General features: G+C 34.8%; 1 protein-coding gene across 1 annotated transcript in view; it reads left to right on the top strand.

Annotated features, from left to right (window-relative positions):
- The window catches only part of DMD (dystrophin), a 1,189,181-nt gene that overhangs the window by 362,013 nt on the left and 808,986 nt on the right, over nucleotides 1-18,182 (top strand). The window contains exons 14-17 of the mRNA XM_067297573.1: nucleotides 2,719-2,820; nucleotides 2,925-3,032; nucleotides 10,202-10,381; nucleotides 17,425-17,600. Coding sequence (XP_067153674.1) covers nucleotides 2,719-2,820; nucleotides 2,925-3,032; nucleotides 10,202-10,381; nucleotides 17,425-17,600 — 566 coding nt within the window. The remainder of the gene's footprint in view (nucleotides 1-2,718; nucleotides 2,821-2,924; nucleotides 3,033-10,201; nucleotides 10,382-17,424; nucleotides 17,601-18,182) is intronic.

The raw sequence follows: 18,182 nt of genomic DNA, 5'->3' as shown, positions 1-18,182 counted from the left end.
AAAAGGTCCTTTTTATAAATAAATGATTTCTTGCTTTATTTATAAAACATAAAAAGAATGCCATATAATAAAAGTCTGCAATACGAAAAGTAGCATAGAAATAAAGAACTAAGTTTGGTGTTTAGTCTGTGAGGAGTTTGCTGCAGCACAGTGCATAGCTTCTATTTAAGCAATCGAACGCAATGCGCTGATGTATGTGAAGGGATAAAGTAATTGAGAACACACTTGACAGAACACCTATTTGAGTGTCTGTTGCTATTGCTATAATAGCTATCAAGGAGAATGATGGTTGTACACCAGTGACCAGGACATTCATTAAATGTGATTCCTTGATCTATGAGTGGTTACAGCTTACCTACATATCTCTGTGGTAAGTATATATTAATATGGGACGGTGCTGAATCACGCAGTTAGTGGTAAAATGGGAGCAATTTAAGTGTAGCTTAACTGTTCCTCGGAGGGAGTCAATCCCTCCACACTATGCTGAACTTTGTAGGCGTTCTAACATCAAGTATCTAAAATGACGCTGCATGGTATGGAGTAGGTATATCTTAAATACAGGTCCATTTAATTCATATTCTAGAGAACATTTCTGATGTTCTCCTTAAAAAGAGTTTGGAAAAAGCAATATTTATATTCTCTAACCACTGTTTGGGAAGTGAGTAAAAAAGAAAAGGTAAAATCTAATTCCAGTTACATAAGCATTTTTTTCAACACAATAAAATTAGTCAAAATGTAATTTATAGAGAAAAGGCTTTAGTGAGTGTGCATTATAGTATTCATAGTATTCATTCTGCATATTTATGGGGTCATGGATTTTCTGTAAATGGAGAAAATTGATTTTTTGATTTTTTTTGGATGAGCTGATTGTCAGTAATTCTCTGCAACTGTTCTGTATGACGCAATTTTATTTAATGATGAGTGGGTAAAATGAGTGGGTAAAATATGTTACTGTACTGTACTTTATTTCCTGATTAGTTGAAGGCATAAATGTTTCATGAATAAGTATTTGTGGATGTTAATTTTGAAATTAGTTTTCTGAAATATTCACAGGCATAACTAGCTTTTTTTTAGTTAATGTTTGAACTGGTAATCTTTAATAACATTAAGTTTTATGGCAATCAAAAAGTGACATACACAGCTCTGAAGTGATTTTAATGTAAAAAATTAAATTCTTTGTTTGGGGAAATTACTTTTTTTTGGTCTACATCAAATTAGGAAAAAAGACAAATGTGCATTATGTAATTCCAAATATAGACCAAACCCATGGACTTAACATTAAATCTAAAAAACAAAACAAATGCCTCAAAACCTACTTCATATTTATGCAGTAAAAAGTATCAGCAGATGGATACTTCCAAGTCTTACAAAGTCACATATTTAAGCTGTTTTAGATGGGGCACAGTTTTGAAATTAGCCTTATTGTGGTAGTTGATCAGAGGTAATTTTCATTTTTCTAAACTGTGCCAGTATCTAATATGATATGACTCAATGGAATGACAATTGACCATTTAATCTGTAAGATTTATTATAGTTTTTGCTTTCATTAAATAAAAAACATAGCATAGCATCTGCTGACTGACGTAAAATTGATATGTCAGTTGTGGGCCTTGCAAAGCCACAAGTTCTAATGGCAGCCTTGAAGTCTTACCTTTCATTTCCTAGGAAGTGTAATGTAAAATTCTTTCATTCCTGATAGAAAATACAGTTGGATCTTGTACCTACATTTCAGTTAGATAATATATTAAACCCTTGGCTTTAAAAATTCACTATTTGAATGCTATATTTTTGCTAACAGTAAACTGTAGCCTCTGTGAAAGAATAAATTAATTCCTTATTTCTTGTTGAAAAAAAAGGAAGAAACTATTTTTTTTGACAAGAAATAGGTTTGAGGAATTCAGAGGTATGGAATATCCTACGCATTTTAAATGGTTTCTTATTTGGGAGGAGCTTTATAATTTGCATTTGGTACTGCAGGATAATTACATCATTGTAAAGTGATCCGCTAAAAGTTTTATAGTAAGTTGCATCATCACAGCTGTAATAACTCTCATCCTCTGTCTTACACATTTTTCTCTGAAGTGTAAAACAAAAATAAAGTGATAATGCTTAACTCCAGCTAAAATAAAGGAAAAGGAGCAACATAGTGGTTTGTGCAATTTTAAAACATTTGTAGTAGCATGCACTAGAAATTTACAGAAAACCTCAGTGGTGTTTGTGCTCATCTGTTAGCTTATAGGATTTTTTTTCCCCAATAAAACTCACTGCAACATTGTAAAAGAGAAAAGAATTTAGATCAACTAAGTTGACAGTGCTGCTTTAGAACTGGAAGCTTTAGTGCTATGATCAAATATGCGGGTGCTCTAATTACATGTCGAGTAGTTACATTTTTGGGCATCATAAAATTTTGGAACTGTTTTTTCAGCACATATTGCCAAAGACTTAATAGAATAATATGTCTGGAGATTAGTATTAAAATTATCTCTCTCTTTTTGGCTCTATTGCTTTTCCTATTCTCTCCATTTCAGTCTTATCTCAAACAGTGATAATGTCTACTTCAGTGTGACATGCAACATATTTTAAGGACCTAAGGTTGTAAAAAAAAAGAGTTATGAAAGTGTTTTCACAAAAATTTGTAATACCGTAAGAAATCTGATGGTCTTGTTTTAAAAAACATAACCAAATGAAGATATTTATTGTGGGTTTCTTTCCTTCTAGCACTTTGGAGACCGGTGGGCTGCCATCTGCAGATGGACAGAAGATCGATGGGTCCTTCTGCAAGACATTCTTCGTAAATGGCAGCATTTTGCAGAAGAGCAGGTGAGTAGTGTTAGCAGTTATAAATTGGAGTGTTCTTCAAAAAATTGCACTAGGAATGGCCTGACTGAAGCCTTTTCATTCTGTTCTCTCCAATTTTCTTTCAGTGCCTTTTTGATGCATGGCTTACTGAGAAAGAGGGTGCTGTGAGCAAAATTCATACCACTGGCTTTAAAGATCAAAATGAAATGCTGACCAATCTACGCAAATTAGCTGTATGTATTTTTAATTGTCCTGTTTTAAGTTTAGCTTTCCCGTTCATTAGTCTGAATGCACCTGGTTTTATCCCACTCTCAAACAGTATTGTTTAAGAGAACAGCTTTTCATATTTCTGGGAATGGATGTTTTCTCAAGGGCATGAAATTGTTTGGTCCATGGTCTTGCTGATCAAGGAACAAACAGGCACAGATTTTTTCTTTGCCTGTCTCTTCAGTGAAAAGTTTATGAACTGAAGTAGCATGTATGTCTTAATAAGACTTCTTTTATTTTGAAAGTTTCTTTGCTGATGTCATTGATATACACATGTGTGTGGCTGAGTCACATATATATGTGCAGGCACATATACACATATGAATAAGTACTGATCATACAGCAAAACTTGATAAACATTCCTTAAACTTGAAAAAGCTAAAGACTCAAAAGTTGTGAAATACTTTAAGTAATATTAGTTTACAACACTACCTCAGCTGTACATACATACAATACACCCTTTTCCATGTGTCATCTACTTCACTCTTCAGAAAATATTCTTCATTTTGTCATCTATAAGCAGGGAATATACTTCTGAGTAGTCTAGAAAGATGCCTTGCCTGTAAAGCTGGGAAACTTGGCACAGTCTAGACTTCCAGATGGTTTTATTGCTTTAGGGCCTTTGAAAAGAAAATGGGATGTTAGGTTCTGTTTTCGTACATAAGAATGACTACTTATGCATTTGAAGGAAAGGAAACATTCATCTCCACACTTATGCTAAAGTAGGTAAATTGTCATTACAGTAAATAGAAACTTCAATGGTAATCTGTTTAAGGAGTCATTACTATTTATTTTGTCAAATAGACTAAAGAGCATCCTAGTCATTATCGCAAGACTTGTTTTTGCAGTTCACATACTAGAATTTTCAGGCATGAACTATTTCGAAGTTATTACAAACAATGCGATTATACAATAGGATCAAATTTAGATTTTTAAAAAATATTTTTAAATTAAAGTCTTTCTCATTGTCTGCCTGAATTAAAAATAGAAATATTTGAGCTTTTGGTCTATGAAAATCTCATGATGCTACTGAGTTTTAAGTAATTCTCTGAGGTTTTTAAGATTCACGTATTTTACAGTCACTTACACAAATGTAAATATTTTGTTTGTTTTTTAAACAAAATAAAAAATTCTTACAACTTTTTTTTTTTTTAATTCATAAGTATCTTACAGCTGGTTCAGAATCAGTGGTGGATGTCCCTATTGATTCATACAGTGACTAAGAATTTAATTGAAAGTTGAAATTTGTCAAAATTTCAGACACAAAATTGTGATTGTCAGTGAAATTACAGTTAAGAAACTGTAATTATTATGCTCTCCTTCCTTTTTTTTTTTCAACTGTATAACTCTTACTGGGCTAATAAAAGAGTATATTTGGAATTGCAGACATTTATTTTGATTAAAGTTTATTTAGGATTAAGCCAACTGCTATGTAAAGCAAAGGAAGCCTACACAGAGTCAGTTTTCTCAGTTTATATGCTTCTTGCAAATTCTAGTAATTTAACCACTAAAGAAGCTTGAGGGTGACTTCAAGTCAGTCTTTTATTAATGAGTAATTAGCTAGAAGCAGCACAGGATGTTTTAGACCCTACATGAAGAGAAATTTATGGAGAAAAATTCAGATTTATTCAGTAATGTAATGCCTTTGGGATTTGGCAAGATGTTGGAGGAGATAGGAACTGGAGTTTGAAACATAATAAATTGTGAAGTAGCAGGGTATGAAAGGCTTGAAAGTGTTATGGATAAGACCGGTTTGGGTCCCTTTCAAAATTGATTGGAAATATGATGTCAAGAAGGAGATACTTTAATAGTATTTTCATAAATTTCGTTAATGAAATAAATACACATTCTTACAAATTTAATTATAGTGTCTGCTTAAACTGTTAAGTATTACTGTAAGTAAAGCATTGCCATTCTTTCATGAAACTAAATGTTTGAACATGATAGTAAATAAAGTGATTCCTCAGTCCCTCTGAGCCTCAACAAGAATCGTGTCATGCTTGACAGAACAGTTGGGGTTTTTTAATAGCAACTTAATCTTCTTTTTTGCAGGTGAATAACTTCTGGTGTTTTTAGAAAAAGCTGAACCATAATGTAATGGTTTAGCTATTTAAATGCTGATGGTATGCTGGAAAAAATATGGCCTGTTTAGTCTCTATGATTTGTAGCAGAAAGATATTTTCTATTGGGTTTTAGACATAGTAGCAGTCTTCTCCAAATTCTAGTGAGTACATATTTTACCTGCACACAATAGCAAATTGTCAGGGCTTTTGTAGAAGAAGATTTACCATTTTAGTCTTCTTTGAGTCACAGGGGATTTGTATTGATGCATTACCCACATGTAATTTTTTGCCAGGGAACATACTCTTCCACTGTTGAACTGTTTTTTAGAAATAGGGAGAAAAGAGATCATGGTATCCTGACACTGAGCATAGTATCCTGACACTGAAGTTCAAAGCATGCTTGTCTTTTGGCATATGACATTTTAGACGTAGAGGTGTGTTTGGATGTAGTGAAGGAGAAGCTGTCATGAAAAATCTCCTTTATAATTAGGCCAGCTTGTTCCACGATTGTAATGGGAGGTCTGTGAGGCAGTGAACAGAATTAATAGACTTTCTCTTACTAATACAAAAAAAAAAAAAGTTTACATTGATAACAGTATGGTAGCTCAGTTCCTCTGCTCTCTAATCATTTCCAGCAGCAAATTACAGTATTAGTATCCTACATACAGCGTCCTTTCAAAAAGAAGTTCAGTTAGAACCAACCTCATATTTTATATCTTGAGAATTTCAGTTTTGGTATCACAATATGGTATGAGACCTTCCAGCATGTTTTTCCTACCTCTCTTATATCCACAACCTGGCACAATTAAGGTCATGTTCTTTAGCTAGATTTGAATCTCTTAAGCCTGAAAGCAATTTCGGATGATACTTTGTTAAACCATTTAGCATTATGACTGTTCATTTGAAATTCAACAACCCTCTAAAGAGCCTTAAATGATTTTTTGTTTATTTTGGGGGGGTTATTTTGAGTCTGTTGAGATGCTGTTCACAGTGTGAAAAAAAAAAATTCTTATGTCATATTAATAAATACATAGTAACAAATACAAGGTAAAATACTGAAGAGAGAGCAGGTGGTAGTTTTCATGCATGTTCACAGTTCAAGATAACTGTGAAGAAATCTGGGTTTAACTATTATTTGCTAACACAGAAATACAGAATGTTTTCTTCTTCACAGTAATTCTATCTCATGTTGCTCAAGTGGGAGGAAATACACTTTTAGTTAAGAAGGCCTTTGAAAGTGAGGACTATTATTCCTTGAAGTAGATTTTCATTTACCAACACTCCCTAAACTGATATTCAGTATGCATATATTTTCAGACTTTGATAAAGATTTTGAGTAAGCAGAAGGAAAAGGATTGATTCTAAATCAAAATCTCTACACATGGATTCCTTTTTTAGTGATTTTGTGCTGGGAGATTTTTGACAACCCAAATTCTGATTGTTTATTTGACTTGGTATAAACAAACATATGTTTCTCCAAAACTTGATTCATGCTAATGATTTGACTGCAGGCTCACCATTGCTAACAAATGATAGTTCTTTGTAGGTTTATTCTCAGGTATGATTCTGCCAAACTGGGAGAAGGAGGCAAGTTAAAACTTATTTTGAATAAACCTGTATAAATTAAGTTTTATTATTCAGTTTGGCATCAGAATACCCTAATGTATGGAGACTGGGATACACTCTGAGCAGTGGGGGCCAGAGTTTCAAAATCCATTTAGTAGAGGAGAGATTCTGGATGTCCTGAACATTATGGTGTTGTCCCTTCCCTTTCCTCACTTATATCACTCAAGTTTCATTGTTGTTTTTTCCCAGCTGAAGTGAATGGGTGACTGGAAATATATTTTTGGTTAATGCAGCAATTCACTTGGTTCTAACTGTGCATTAAAACTGATACCAAGTCAGCTGATTTCTTCTTATTTTATCTACAGTACCCACAATGTTTATTTGTCAGAAATTTTGTTCAGATAAAACTCATTATTGCAAGAAATTCTGTGTGTTTCCAAATAATCACAAATGGCTTCTTTCACAGGATTTGTTCTGTATTTGTATGTAAAAGTTTATTTCCTTCGTCGTTAACTCTCTTCTGGGACCTAATTAGTCTAAAGGGCAGAAAAACTGTTTAGGCATTGCTGCTTTGCATATGTATTACCACTGACTTCTCTTCATCTGTTTGTGATGCTGATGGGTACTTGCTCCAGTTGTAAAATATTTCCTTAAAATAACTTTTTTATTGCCCCCCACACACACACCACCACCATTTGTTCACTGTCACTATCATTATCTCTCAATTCTTACATGAGACAAAGGATGACATAAAGCGTGGACTAAACTGGAGGATATGATGTAGTGAGTATATAGAACATAAGTGGACAGACCGAAGTGAAATTTTACTGCCATTTATGGCATGAGTTTGATAGGTTATTTTGATGCCCTGCACCTAGATTTTCCAACCTGTAAAATGTAAGTAATGGTATTTTTCTATTTCATAAAGCAGGCTGAGATATAACAAAAAGGTATACAAGATCTAGATATTTATATTTACAATTAATATTACATTAGTGTCAGGTTAAGTCTACACTTGCTTCACTTAATGCAAATTTCTTCACTTATTAGAAGATACAAATTAGGTACTACATTAAAACTGAGTCCTGGAAAAAATCTCTCAGCAGCTGAACAATTATGTTTTACAGCAGATATTGCTCATTAGAATATTACAATGAGCAAGGAATGAGTTTAGTGATGTTTAAGGAAAAGAAAAACAGTAATAATCAAAGTAAAAGCTTGAAAACAAAAAAAACAACTTGTGGAAGCATATTACTAGCAGAGAGAGAAAACCACTTTATAATGTTCAAATATCAGAATATTGGTGCCTTACTGTATGTTGCTGTTGACACACCGCACATGTATTTGGAATAAGCTTCTGAAAACATGGTTAAATATGTATAATGACTTATCTGTGTCTGTGTTACAGTTCTCCAGCCCATGCTTTGTGTCTTGCGTGTGGACATTTTACTTGCACAGACTGTGAGAGTGGTAGTAATATAGCACATTGATATCCTTTCTTTGTGAAATTTAATTAAAATACTTGAAGATGTTCAACCAGGGAAGATCTAGCACCATGATTTAATGAATATAGTTTTTTAAAAAATGAATTAAGAAAGAACTACTATAAAATAAATCTTACACAATTGTATTTGATAAAAGTTATGATTGAATTATTGATACTTACAGTACTGTTGATTCCCTTGCAGCCTGGTAAATTGCTTATTTTGTTCTTATTTCCAGAGTTTTTAGAGCTGTTCTTGCACAAGAGAAAATCAGAACTAGTGCACATTATTGGCTGCTGTAGCACATTGACAGGTTTTCAGTAAAGAAACATAAAACCAGAATTTCCCAGTATTTTTTTTACAGGTTAATCATTGCTACCAAAAGAATATTGGGTAATACTGAGCAATAGCTTTGATAGCTACGTGGTTTTAGCATCCTTCCTTTTCTAGTGGTTCATTTGCTGATTATGCTCTATATATGAGGGCTTGATGCTTAACTGATTTGTACATTGTTCAGCCGTTGACAGCTGTGGAGACTGGAAATAAAACGCCACCAGTCGGAATTCAATAATCATGTTTCATAGGGTACCTTTCTGTTCTCCGTTTTTGATGGTTTTAGTTACTGGCTTTCAAGCCAGCTTTTTCTGCCACTATAAGCCCCAGGGAGAAGTCAGATATAGTAATCCTTGAAAATGCAGGCGGTAAATTACTTTCCATCGAGTCTGTTCTCTATGTTAGATCTGCTGCTATGTCACATTCTTAAATATGAAGTAGGCAAGCTGCTGTTTGTTAGGGAGATGTCAGTTTAGAGTTTGATATTCATTATATCTATCATCAGTATTTATGATGTTTTGAATCATAAATACTGGAAATAGTGGAAAGAATACTGTTTACAAAGGCACTAATTTTTCCCTTTACTAAACTGTATTTTAGATCCCTGTTGGGATGTTAAAGCTACGGGAAAATATATGTAGACTTAATTCTGTGAGCTGTAATTGTTGTGTAATTATCCATCTTGAAATTTATAGGAAATGCTATGGGGATTAGATTACCATCCCCAGTTGCATAAAGATATCAAAATTTGGCCCTGGTTAGTACAGATAAGGGTGTGGAGAATGAATGCTTAAGGGACAACAATCAATGAGGTAAAACCAGTAGCAGTAGTAAGAAAAATTTTCCAGGTGGTAACTGGAGCTATGGATGACTCTTGAGTCTGTGAATGACCTGCTTCACAGCGAGAGTTGTCAAGATTTCAGGAGTTTCAAGATCCCTTGGCAGTTTACTTCAGTGGAGCCATGAAGACTGAAGATTCTCATTTTCCGTGAGCACCTCTGCCTTCTGGCAGTCTGATGACTCACAGGGTGCAGCAGTTGGAAAGGGGAATCTCCAGGCCCCCAGCTGCACAGCAGCTTTCTTTGCACACCCAGGGGAGCTCCCAAGGTCCCCAAGGCTTCTTGGTTCCTTGGCAGGCTGCTGCCATGTGAGGAGGGCCTGCAGAAATCCCAGAAAGACGAGGAATATACAATTCATTATTATTTCCAAAACTAAACGTCTTATTTTCAAGAGCTGTGTTTTTACATCCTAGTTTGGGATGGAATACTATTTTTCTAGAAACCATTTTTTTCCCAATCAGTTTTCATGTTCAGTATATGGGCACAGTACAGCAAAACTGTAAAGAAACCTTGTTTGAAATGTTCATACAGTTGTTAACATTAATGCAGTTTTAAGGTTGCTGAAGTCACACAGCCTTTAGTTTTTTGATTTATACTCCAACCTGAGGCATGCTGTGATGTCTGGAATTGCTCCACCTGTCATGTTTTATTGCTTTGTGAGGTATAATGTGTCCATTCCACTATGTCAGCTTCACCAGCAGCTTTTACAATAACAGCAGTGTGGAAGTACAGGCATTTGTATGAAATATCCTTACCCATTTTCAATTCTTTATGGTGCTTTCTTTGGGGTTTTTCTTCTAGGTTCTTCTGTGTGAATTACTGTTCTTCTTGCTGTTACTTTGTTTAACAGATCCTAAAAGGAGATCTAGAAATGAAAAGACAAATGATGGGTAAGCTGAATTCACTCAGCCAAGACCTCCTTGTAGCTGTGAAAAATAAAGCTGTGGCTCAAAAACTGGAGAGTCGTCTCGAAAATTTTGCTCAGCGCTGGGATAGCCTTGTGCAGAAGTTAGAGAGCAATTCTAAGCAGGTTTGTTAAAAACATCATTTTGTCCGCTGGTGACAGATAAATCCTTTGCCAGTCAAATGCCTGAAGTAGTTTTGGTGCTGTTTGTCATGTTGTTCTAAATCTTTTCCCTGCATGATTGCTTCAGACACGGTTTATTTTAGGACAGCAGAATACAACTGTTATATAACTTTCCAGAATGTTATTTATCTATTTTTGATTGCTCTCCTTTATGGTATTGATAACTTTATAGGGTTTTTAACTGTGTTTATACAATCCATAATGAAAATATTTCCAGTTAATTTATTTTTAACCTATAATAGTCGATCACTTCATATATACTGTTTTTATGGCTATCTCTGTGGAGTAGCACCTAGTCTGAAATTACTATTAGGACCATTTAGTAGTTAAACCGAAATTATGTTTATTTCTCTTCAACAGTGAAAGTTTATGTAATTACTGTTTCAGTTCTGCTTATGTTATCCTGACTTAGAGATTAAAAAATGAGCCTATAAAAAGAGAAGTGTCTTGGAAAAATAAAGGAACGCATACCCATGGCCAAAATATCAGTGAAAAAAGAAAATCATCCGCTATTCTTCTGTCTTGCTTCTTTTTGTTACCCATAATATATTAAAAAGGAAATTGAGGAGCTAATGTTTCACATTGGTTAAACCAGATCAATGCTATGGTGTAGTATTCCAAAATGTATCCACTTATTTTTTTCTAACCAGCTGTCAACATCTCTTTCTTGATGGAATTAAACCAAAGTCAGCTCACTTTTTCCATGTTACTGCATGTTCCTCTGTAACATTCCTAGAGTACTTGTCACATTTCTGGTCAGTCTGATTCAGTTCCCTTTACTGTGCTGCAAGCTTTTGTTGCTATATGCTAATGCTTCTGCCACCTTATTCTGGACACATATAGGGAAAGATAATTAAATGAAAGCTGCTATATTTCCTGTAGCAATCTGGGTATCTCTCAATACCCTTGCTCTATACTCATACTCATTAATCTTTTCTTTTGCTCTGGTCATTGCTGTTTAGCTGAAGTTGGAAACATTAATTTGGGAGAGCAGAAGAGAGAGAAACACAATCGGGAAAGGGAACAACTCCACTAGTAACATAAGTCAAAAGGAATTTGTGCTATACAGCATTTGTAGTGATAACAGTTGAAGATTTAATTTAACTCTTGCATATTTACACTGGGAAACCTGTTGCTTCTATGCAGAGAAAAATCCAGAGATGCATTTTGAATTTGGGACAGCTAAGGTCTCAAGATTTCAAGAACTCAGTGTGTCAGGTCACAGGCTCATGGATTTTGGAAACTTCTCCAAAGAGTACATTCTTCATATCTTCTACAGGGCAGTACTGCCCTCCAGCTTGGATTGTTTTGCTGACCAATACAACCATGAGATGTAATTTTCCTTGTGTGGTTAAAGTTCCTAGCAGTGCCTGGTGCACAGTCTGTACAGTCAGAGCATCTCAAAGCCTTTGGCTGCCCAGTTGTGCACAGGATTCAAGCCCATCTGGGACAGAGGAGAAACTGTCTGTGTAAACTTTAATGGCTGAGCATGGTCTCAAGCCTGCCTCTGCAAATTTGTTTCTCACAGTACCTGCAGAGCAGGGCTCTCCGTGAATACCTTTTAAAAAGACGGTATCTTACAAGTTGCGCTACTGTGGTGTCCTACAAAAAAAGGAAAGGTTGTAGACCAGTGTTCATTTATTTTGATCAGTATGTGAACTGTGTGAGAATATAAATTTAGTAGCTCAGTAGCTCCATTTTTTAGAAAAATAAATCTATTCAAGATTCCTAACATTCTAATTCTAAATACCAATAATAATTGACACCTTAACCTCTCTGATCTTAACAAATACATAGTTATAACTTTTTCATTTGTTCTCATTTCATAAAAACTCTATAAATCTTACAGGAATTATAGGAAAAAATATATATATATAATATACATATATATATATATGAGAAAATTATAGAAAAACAATGGAAGTATTAAATCCTAGTTAGATAAATTGAGAGAGAAGTGTCTTCATGTTAAAATATAAGAAATCACCTACTAAACTGAGAAAAGTGGGAGTTACATATTATGTATGCCATCTATGCAGAAAAAATAGAACCATAAAAGGTTGTCCAATATGTTATAAACTGTTTATGCCCTATAAACCGCTCAGTGAAAATCAGTGTTCTGGATACTCAGTTAAAAGCTACATTTATATACTGTAATAAATAATATTTCTATTAATATTTTGCTACTTAGTTTCTTCTTCCAAACTGTACTTGTACCATGAATGTCTTAGAGTACTTGTAACTTTTTACTTTCAAGACCAGTTTTTCAAACCTACGTTCGTAATATCATGTGTAGAGTTCCCACAGTTTTGGTGACAAAATTTTTGAAGTCATTTTGAAACTTTATTTCAGAAGATGGTGCTATTTCTTTTTTCCTATCCTTGTCTTCACTCCCTGGCACATACACACCTTCATTTGTTTTGATATATTCATGTTCATAGATATAAAAAGTTGTTTCATTTAATGTTCTAGATGCTGCTGAATGAATAGTGGGGCTCAGTGCCAGAGCCTGCTGATATTTCATGTCAGTAAAATTTCTGAAATCTATGATCATGAAGGATTGGGGAAAAAATAAACTTACCTTTCTTGGAACCAGCCCAAAGTATTCAGAAATAATTAAGATTGTTGATGTCTCCTAAAAGCAGATACTATTTTTGAAAATAGAATTCAGATTATGGAAAAGACAGATCCTCATTGTGAAGTGACAGTTGTCCATCCATACATCATAGTGCAGCACAGGTTTGGGGTTTCCAAAAGAGTGTAACTGTGTTATCATAGGACCACGCTTCAGCTGGTAAGCTCCTCCTCCAAGGAGAAGCCACTTTGCTTGGCACAGAGTCAGTATGCTGACGTAGCCTTACTGCTTCAAATTCTGGAGCCACTGCATACTCATTGCTAACCTAAGGATCTCTTCTTAATACACTGTTACACAGTTTTGATATGTCCCCATGTTTGCCCAAGCATTATGAAACATTGATGGTGTACTTATTGTCATGTGTATCTACCTAGGCAGGGCAGATAAAGTTAGTGGTGTTTATTAGTTTATTCGTTACAGAGCTCATTTACATATTTAGTCTGCAAGAAGCAAAATGACTCTGACAAATGTCATCGACTAAAAGCTTTTATTCTGTCTAATCATGAGCTGGGGTAGAGGGGAGTTAGAAGAGAGTGACAATATAATATTTTTCACTAAAACTTACCAGAAGATACATGTATTATTCTTCAAACCTAGATACTGACTTCAAAATGAGCTCTATTCCATTCATTAATAATTTATTCTCATAGTACTTTCATAATAATGTTGTTTGGTCATTAGTTATTTCCCCTCCCTCATTTACTGTGATGTCACTAAATGGTTAATAATTTAACAAAATAAGAAATTATATGGAACAGACAGTCTCAGCCTTAATTCAAAGCTGATTTTCCAATTAGACATTGGACACAGTTACACAACCCAAAGGAAATGTGTTGAAAGTAGTATACAAGTCCTCCCCATTTAGCTAAATTTCTTGCTGCTAAATTTAAGCATTTAATCTGAACTCATGGCTGAAACTTCTGCTGTAATGAATGAATGGCAAGGATGAGAGAGAGACAAGTCTAAAAAGCTGTTTATCCTCATCATGAAATAGTGTCTGCTTTTCTTCATTGACCACGCAGTGGAAGCAAGGACAAGGACAACTTGCTTCAACTAGATGCCCAACTTTTAGACACCCCAAAACCACCTTTAGTGAGTGCATTATGCTTCACTAAACTATACTGAAAACCTTCCCAAACTAAAGAAAACACCATTCCTCATCTGAACTTCCCCACTCACATACACACATTTTATCGAAGAAGAGATGACAGCTCCAAAAGTGAGTGTTAAGGAAAATTATGAGTATATCAGGACTGAGGGCATTTCCAAAGGCAGTAATAAATGATGGCATTAAAGGTAGGCTGAAGTATAAAAGAGAAATAAAATGGCATAAAACTACTGAAGTGTTATACACACATTGTACATACCTTTATCTGTAGAGGATGAAAAGGAAGTTGAAATTTGTCTACTCTGAAGAGAGATGAGTTTTAACACATTTCTAAAACAAGCTTAGTGTTGGGAACCTGGATGCAAGCATTGTATTTTGAAAGCCTTTTAATGTGCAGCCTCAAGAGTCACCTTAGCACTTTCCATATGATTTTTCAGTGAGTTAAAGGCCAAGTCTGTAACTCCCCTTCTCAGATTCACATCTGCTTGTCCGGAACTTAGAAGGTTAAAGAACTATACGGTCATGATTTGGACCATCCTTGAATGAACAACCATGAAACAAACCACTTCCGTGGTAAGATTAAGAGGTTTTTTTCTTTGCCAGGGAAGCAAGTGAACGTTACTTCCTCTTTTGTAAGCTTGTATTTTTAAGGATTTTCCTTTACCTGCTGAGGAATAGTACTCTAAATGTGTACCAGCTTCCTAAACTTCATTGCACACAGTTACATTGCAGTGTAATCTTCGGCACCTTTTAGTCTTCCCTAATCTCTGTGATTAGAATGATTATGAACTTCAAATTCGTATCTCCATTTTCTTTTTGAGGTTTATAGTATTTAACCTCTGCTCTTATTGTTTAAGCATGTAAAATACTTTTTTGCTGTTTTGACATGTAAATCATTACACCCCACAGCATCGTGACTTGACTGCTCTGAGCATACGGTAATTATGCTGCCTGCTTTCTTTGAAGCACAGTTCCCGATCACCAGCTGAAGCTGTTACTGCTGTGTGATTGGTTGTAGGCTGCAGATGATGCCTACAATGCTCTAGCTCTGGTTTGTTCTTTGTTTTGCACCTTCTTCACTCTAAGCTGTACCCTGATATTGATCGGCAAATGGAAACATGACAGGATATGGCCTTAGGTGTCAGACACATATCCTGCCATCGATTTTTAGATAAAACTTTCCCTGAGTACTGTATGAATTTTGTGAGAAGGGGAAAGAGAGTCTGTAGCCAAAAATCCACATATGGAGTAAGCAATGATTTGGAGTGCTCTTAGCTGCGGAGACAACCCAGTGACAGATGACCTCAGGTGTTCATAGAGCCCTAGACCTTAGAAATGTTAATTTGCTCTTTTCTTTCCCCTCAGAAATAAAAGTTAATTAAAAATAAAATTGAAAAGAATACTGCATAAAATGTTAATAAATCTATATGGAAATGTTTCCTTATTATTTTCATGATGTAGTTGAGGGAGCCAAAACAAAGGTATTTGTATGTATATAGAAGTGATTAAAAAGTAAACAGGGTATTTTTCTCTGCCAAAGAATTGATGTTTCCAAAGCTCCTACAGTTCACAAGCAGTTTACTCTAATTAACAATCCTAATCCAGAGATAAAAGTTCTTCTTTGAATCTTAACTTTGTAGTCTTCTAAATAGTCCAGATTCTTCTCTAAAACCTAGACAGCTGGTCATTTCTAGAAGGGGAAACGTAGCACTGAATTGACTTCTTTAAGTAAGATTACCAAAATTACAGTGGTAATGGACTTCTCTACTCATCATTTCCATTGGCAGGCCGGACAAAGAACAGCAAGACTTTTTGATTTAGCAGACCATGTGAAAGATGAGGAAACATTGTCAGGAAGTCAGGATATTTCAGGTGTTTGTTTGCTTTCCTGGTATTGCCTCCTGACAAGAGGCTGGTTGCTAACAGTATGCTCTTCCCATGTCACTCTGTTTTTCCACAGAAGAAAGGGCTGTGGAAGATGAATTACTGTTAATCACTTGGTATGGCTCTTCTCCATTGTTCACAGAAATGCTAATTTCTCAATAACTAAGATAACTCCATGCTCTTACTGAGCTTCTGTGCAAGAACTAATATGTTATTTATGTACATGTATTTCACTGAATCTTAAATGCTAGCATTGCTGTCTCTAAATTGGAAGAACTTTCTAATTCTTGCATGTTGGCAGTAAGCAAAGAAGCAGAGCTCTTCTGGCGCACAGCTTTCCCCGGTCATCATATAACCTCTTCCCTTTATTTTCCATTTCACTACCCTAAACTATAAGGTGGTCATTGGAGCCATAACCAGAGCATTTTGACAAATGAGCCAGCATCTGACAGAACAAAAAGAATTATTGATGTATTAAGGCACTTAGAGAATAGCTTCCCATGTTTACATGGGAACTTCATAGTTTAATATCATATGGAAGAAAATATATATAGATAGAACGTGCACAATTGTTTTGATGACACTGATGTATATTTTCACTTTATCTTTCAAACACATGTGAGCAGAAAATATTTCTCATCATACCTTTTTTTTACAACTATTTGAAAAGTTCATTTTCATATTACTGGGCAAAGTAATCACGTTAGATTGGTAGTGTTTACAGTGTTACATATTTAAGTATTAGTATCTTTTATGAACCCCTTTAATATTTTTAATTATGAAATAATGTTGAGGCATATTTACTTGTCTTCTAGTGCATGTATTCTTCTTTAAGATTTCCTGATGGAAAAGTAACTGCTCCTTTATACAAATGGGTTGTGATGAATTATATCCTGCTTTGAAAATTAGTGTAAATAAGTAGTAAAAATAACAATTGGTAATTTAGTGCCACAGGTTTTCTTTATCTCTCCTCAAGGAATAAATATTAGAATGGAGGCAGAATGACATACAGAAATAGTAACTTTTTATATATTTTCAGTCATTCAATTCCCTCATGAAATTGACCTTTTCTTTACCATTTATTTCTTTTCTTCATTCAGCATGATTTAGAGGGAGCCATAAATACATTCTGTTTAGGATTCTTTCTGATTTTTATATTGAATTAAACAGATGTTTTATTCACATAGCATGAGTCAGATAAAACAATTTGGTTTGAGTTCAATGTAGTGTTATTTTTTTCTGAAGGTCAGCCTATGATCAGACAGGAGCAGTTTCTCATTATTTTCTATTGCCACTCCAAACAGTCTTTACTAAAGTCTTTCAAGCAATGTGTGACCTCTGTTTTAATACTTCTCACAGATTTCACAGGCTGTCACCACCGCTCAGACATCACTAACACAGACAACTGTAATGGAAACTGTAACTATGGTGACCACAAGAGAACAAATCCTGGTTAAGCATGCTAAAGAGGAACTCCCACCACCTCCACCCCACAAAAAGAGGCAGCTCCTCGTGGATTCAGAAATTAGGAAGAGGTGAGAATCATTAAGAGATGGAGAAAGAATAACGATAGCACTTGGACAGGAATGCAAAAATAGTCATTTGACTGCCATAGTTTGCTGTGTACTTTTTTGAGATTAAAATTATACTTATGTACTCTGTTAAGATGCTAATTGATTATTACCTTTCTTTTCTCATCATGAATTAAGGAGTTTTTTGTGCTTCTAGCCTAGCAAATAACTATTTTGCGTTGCAGAACGTTAAGCATTACGCCAATAAGATCGTGCTCCTATTTTATTCAGTCAAAGTTCTTAGGTATGGCAATGTGGGGCCTTGCTTGACTGTAGTCTTGAAACTTGAAGGACAACAAGTATTCCATCAGTTCTCAGCTTGAAAAAGAATTTTATAGTAGTGAGAATGCTAGTGGTGCAGATATTCCCTGGTTTCAAAAACTGAAGTTGTATTCTCCTGACTTGTGGGTCAGCAGTAAGAATAACAGTTCTGCAGAGGCAGAGTTATTATTTGGTCAAACAAGTGGTAACATTATTTTCAGAGGTTTTCCATGTGTAACTCAAGTACAAGATCAAATGGATTGTAAACCTAGACTGAGCACTCAT

Source organism: Apteryx mantelli, chromosome 1, assembly GCF_036417845.1.
Source record: "Apteryx mantelli isolate bAptMan1 chromosome 1, bAptMan1.hap1, whole genome shotgun sequence".
Lineage (NCBI taxonomy): Eukaryota > Metazoa > Chordata > Aves > Apterygiformes > Apterygidae > Apteryx > Apteryx mantelli.
Note: the sequence above shows the minus strand (reverse complement) of the source record. Positions and strands in the feature narration are given on the sequence as shown.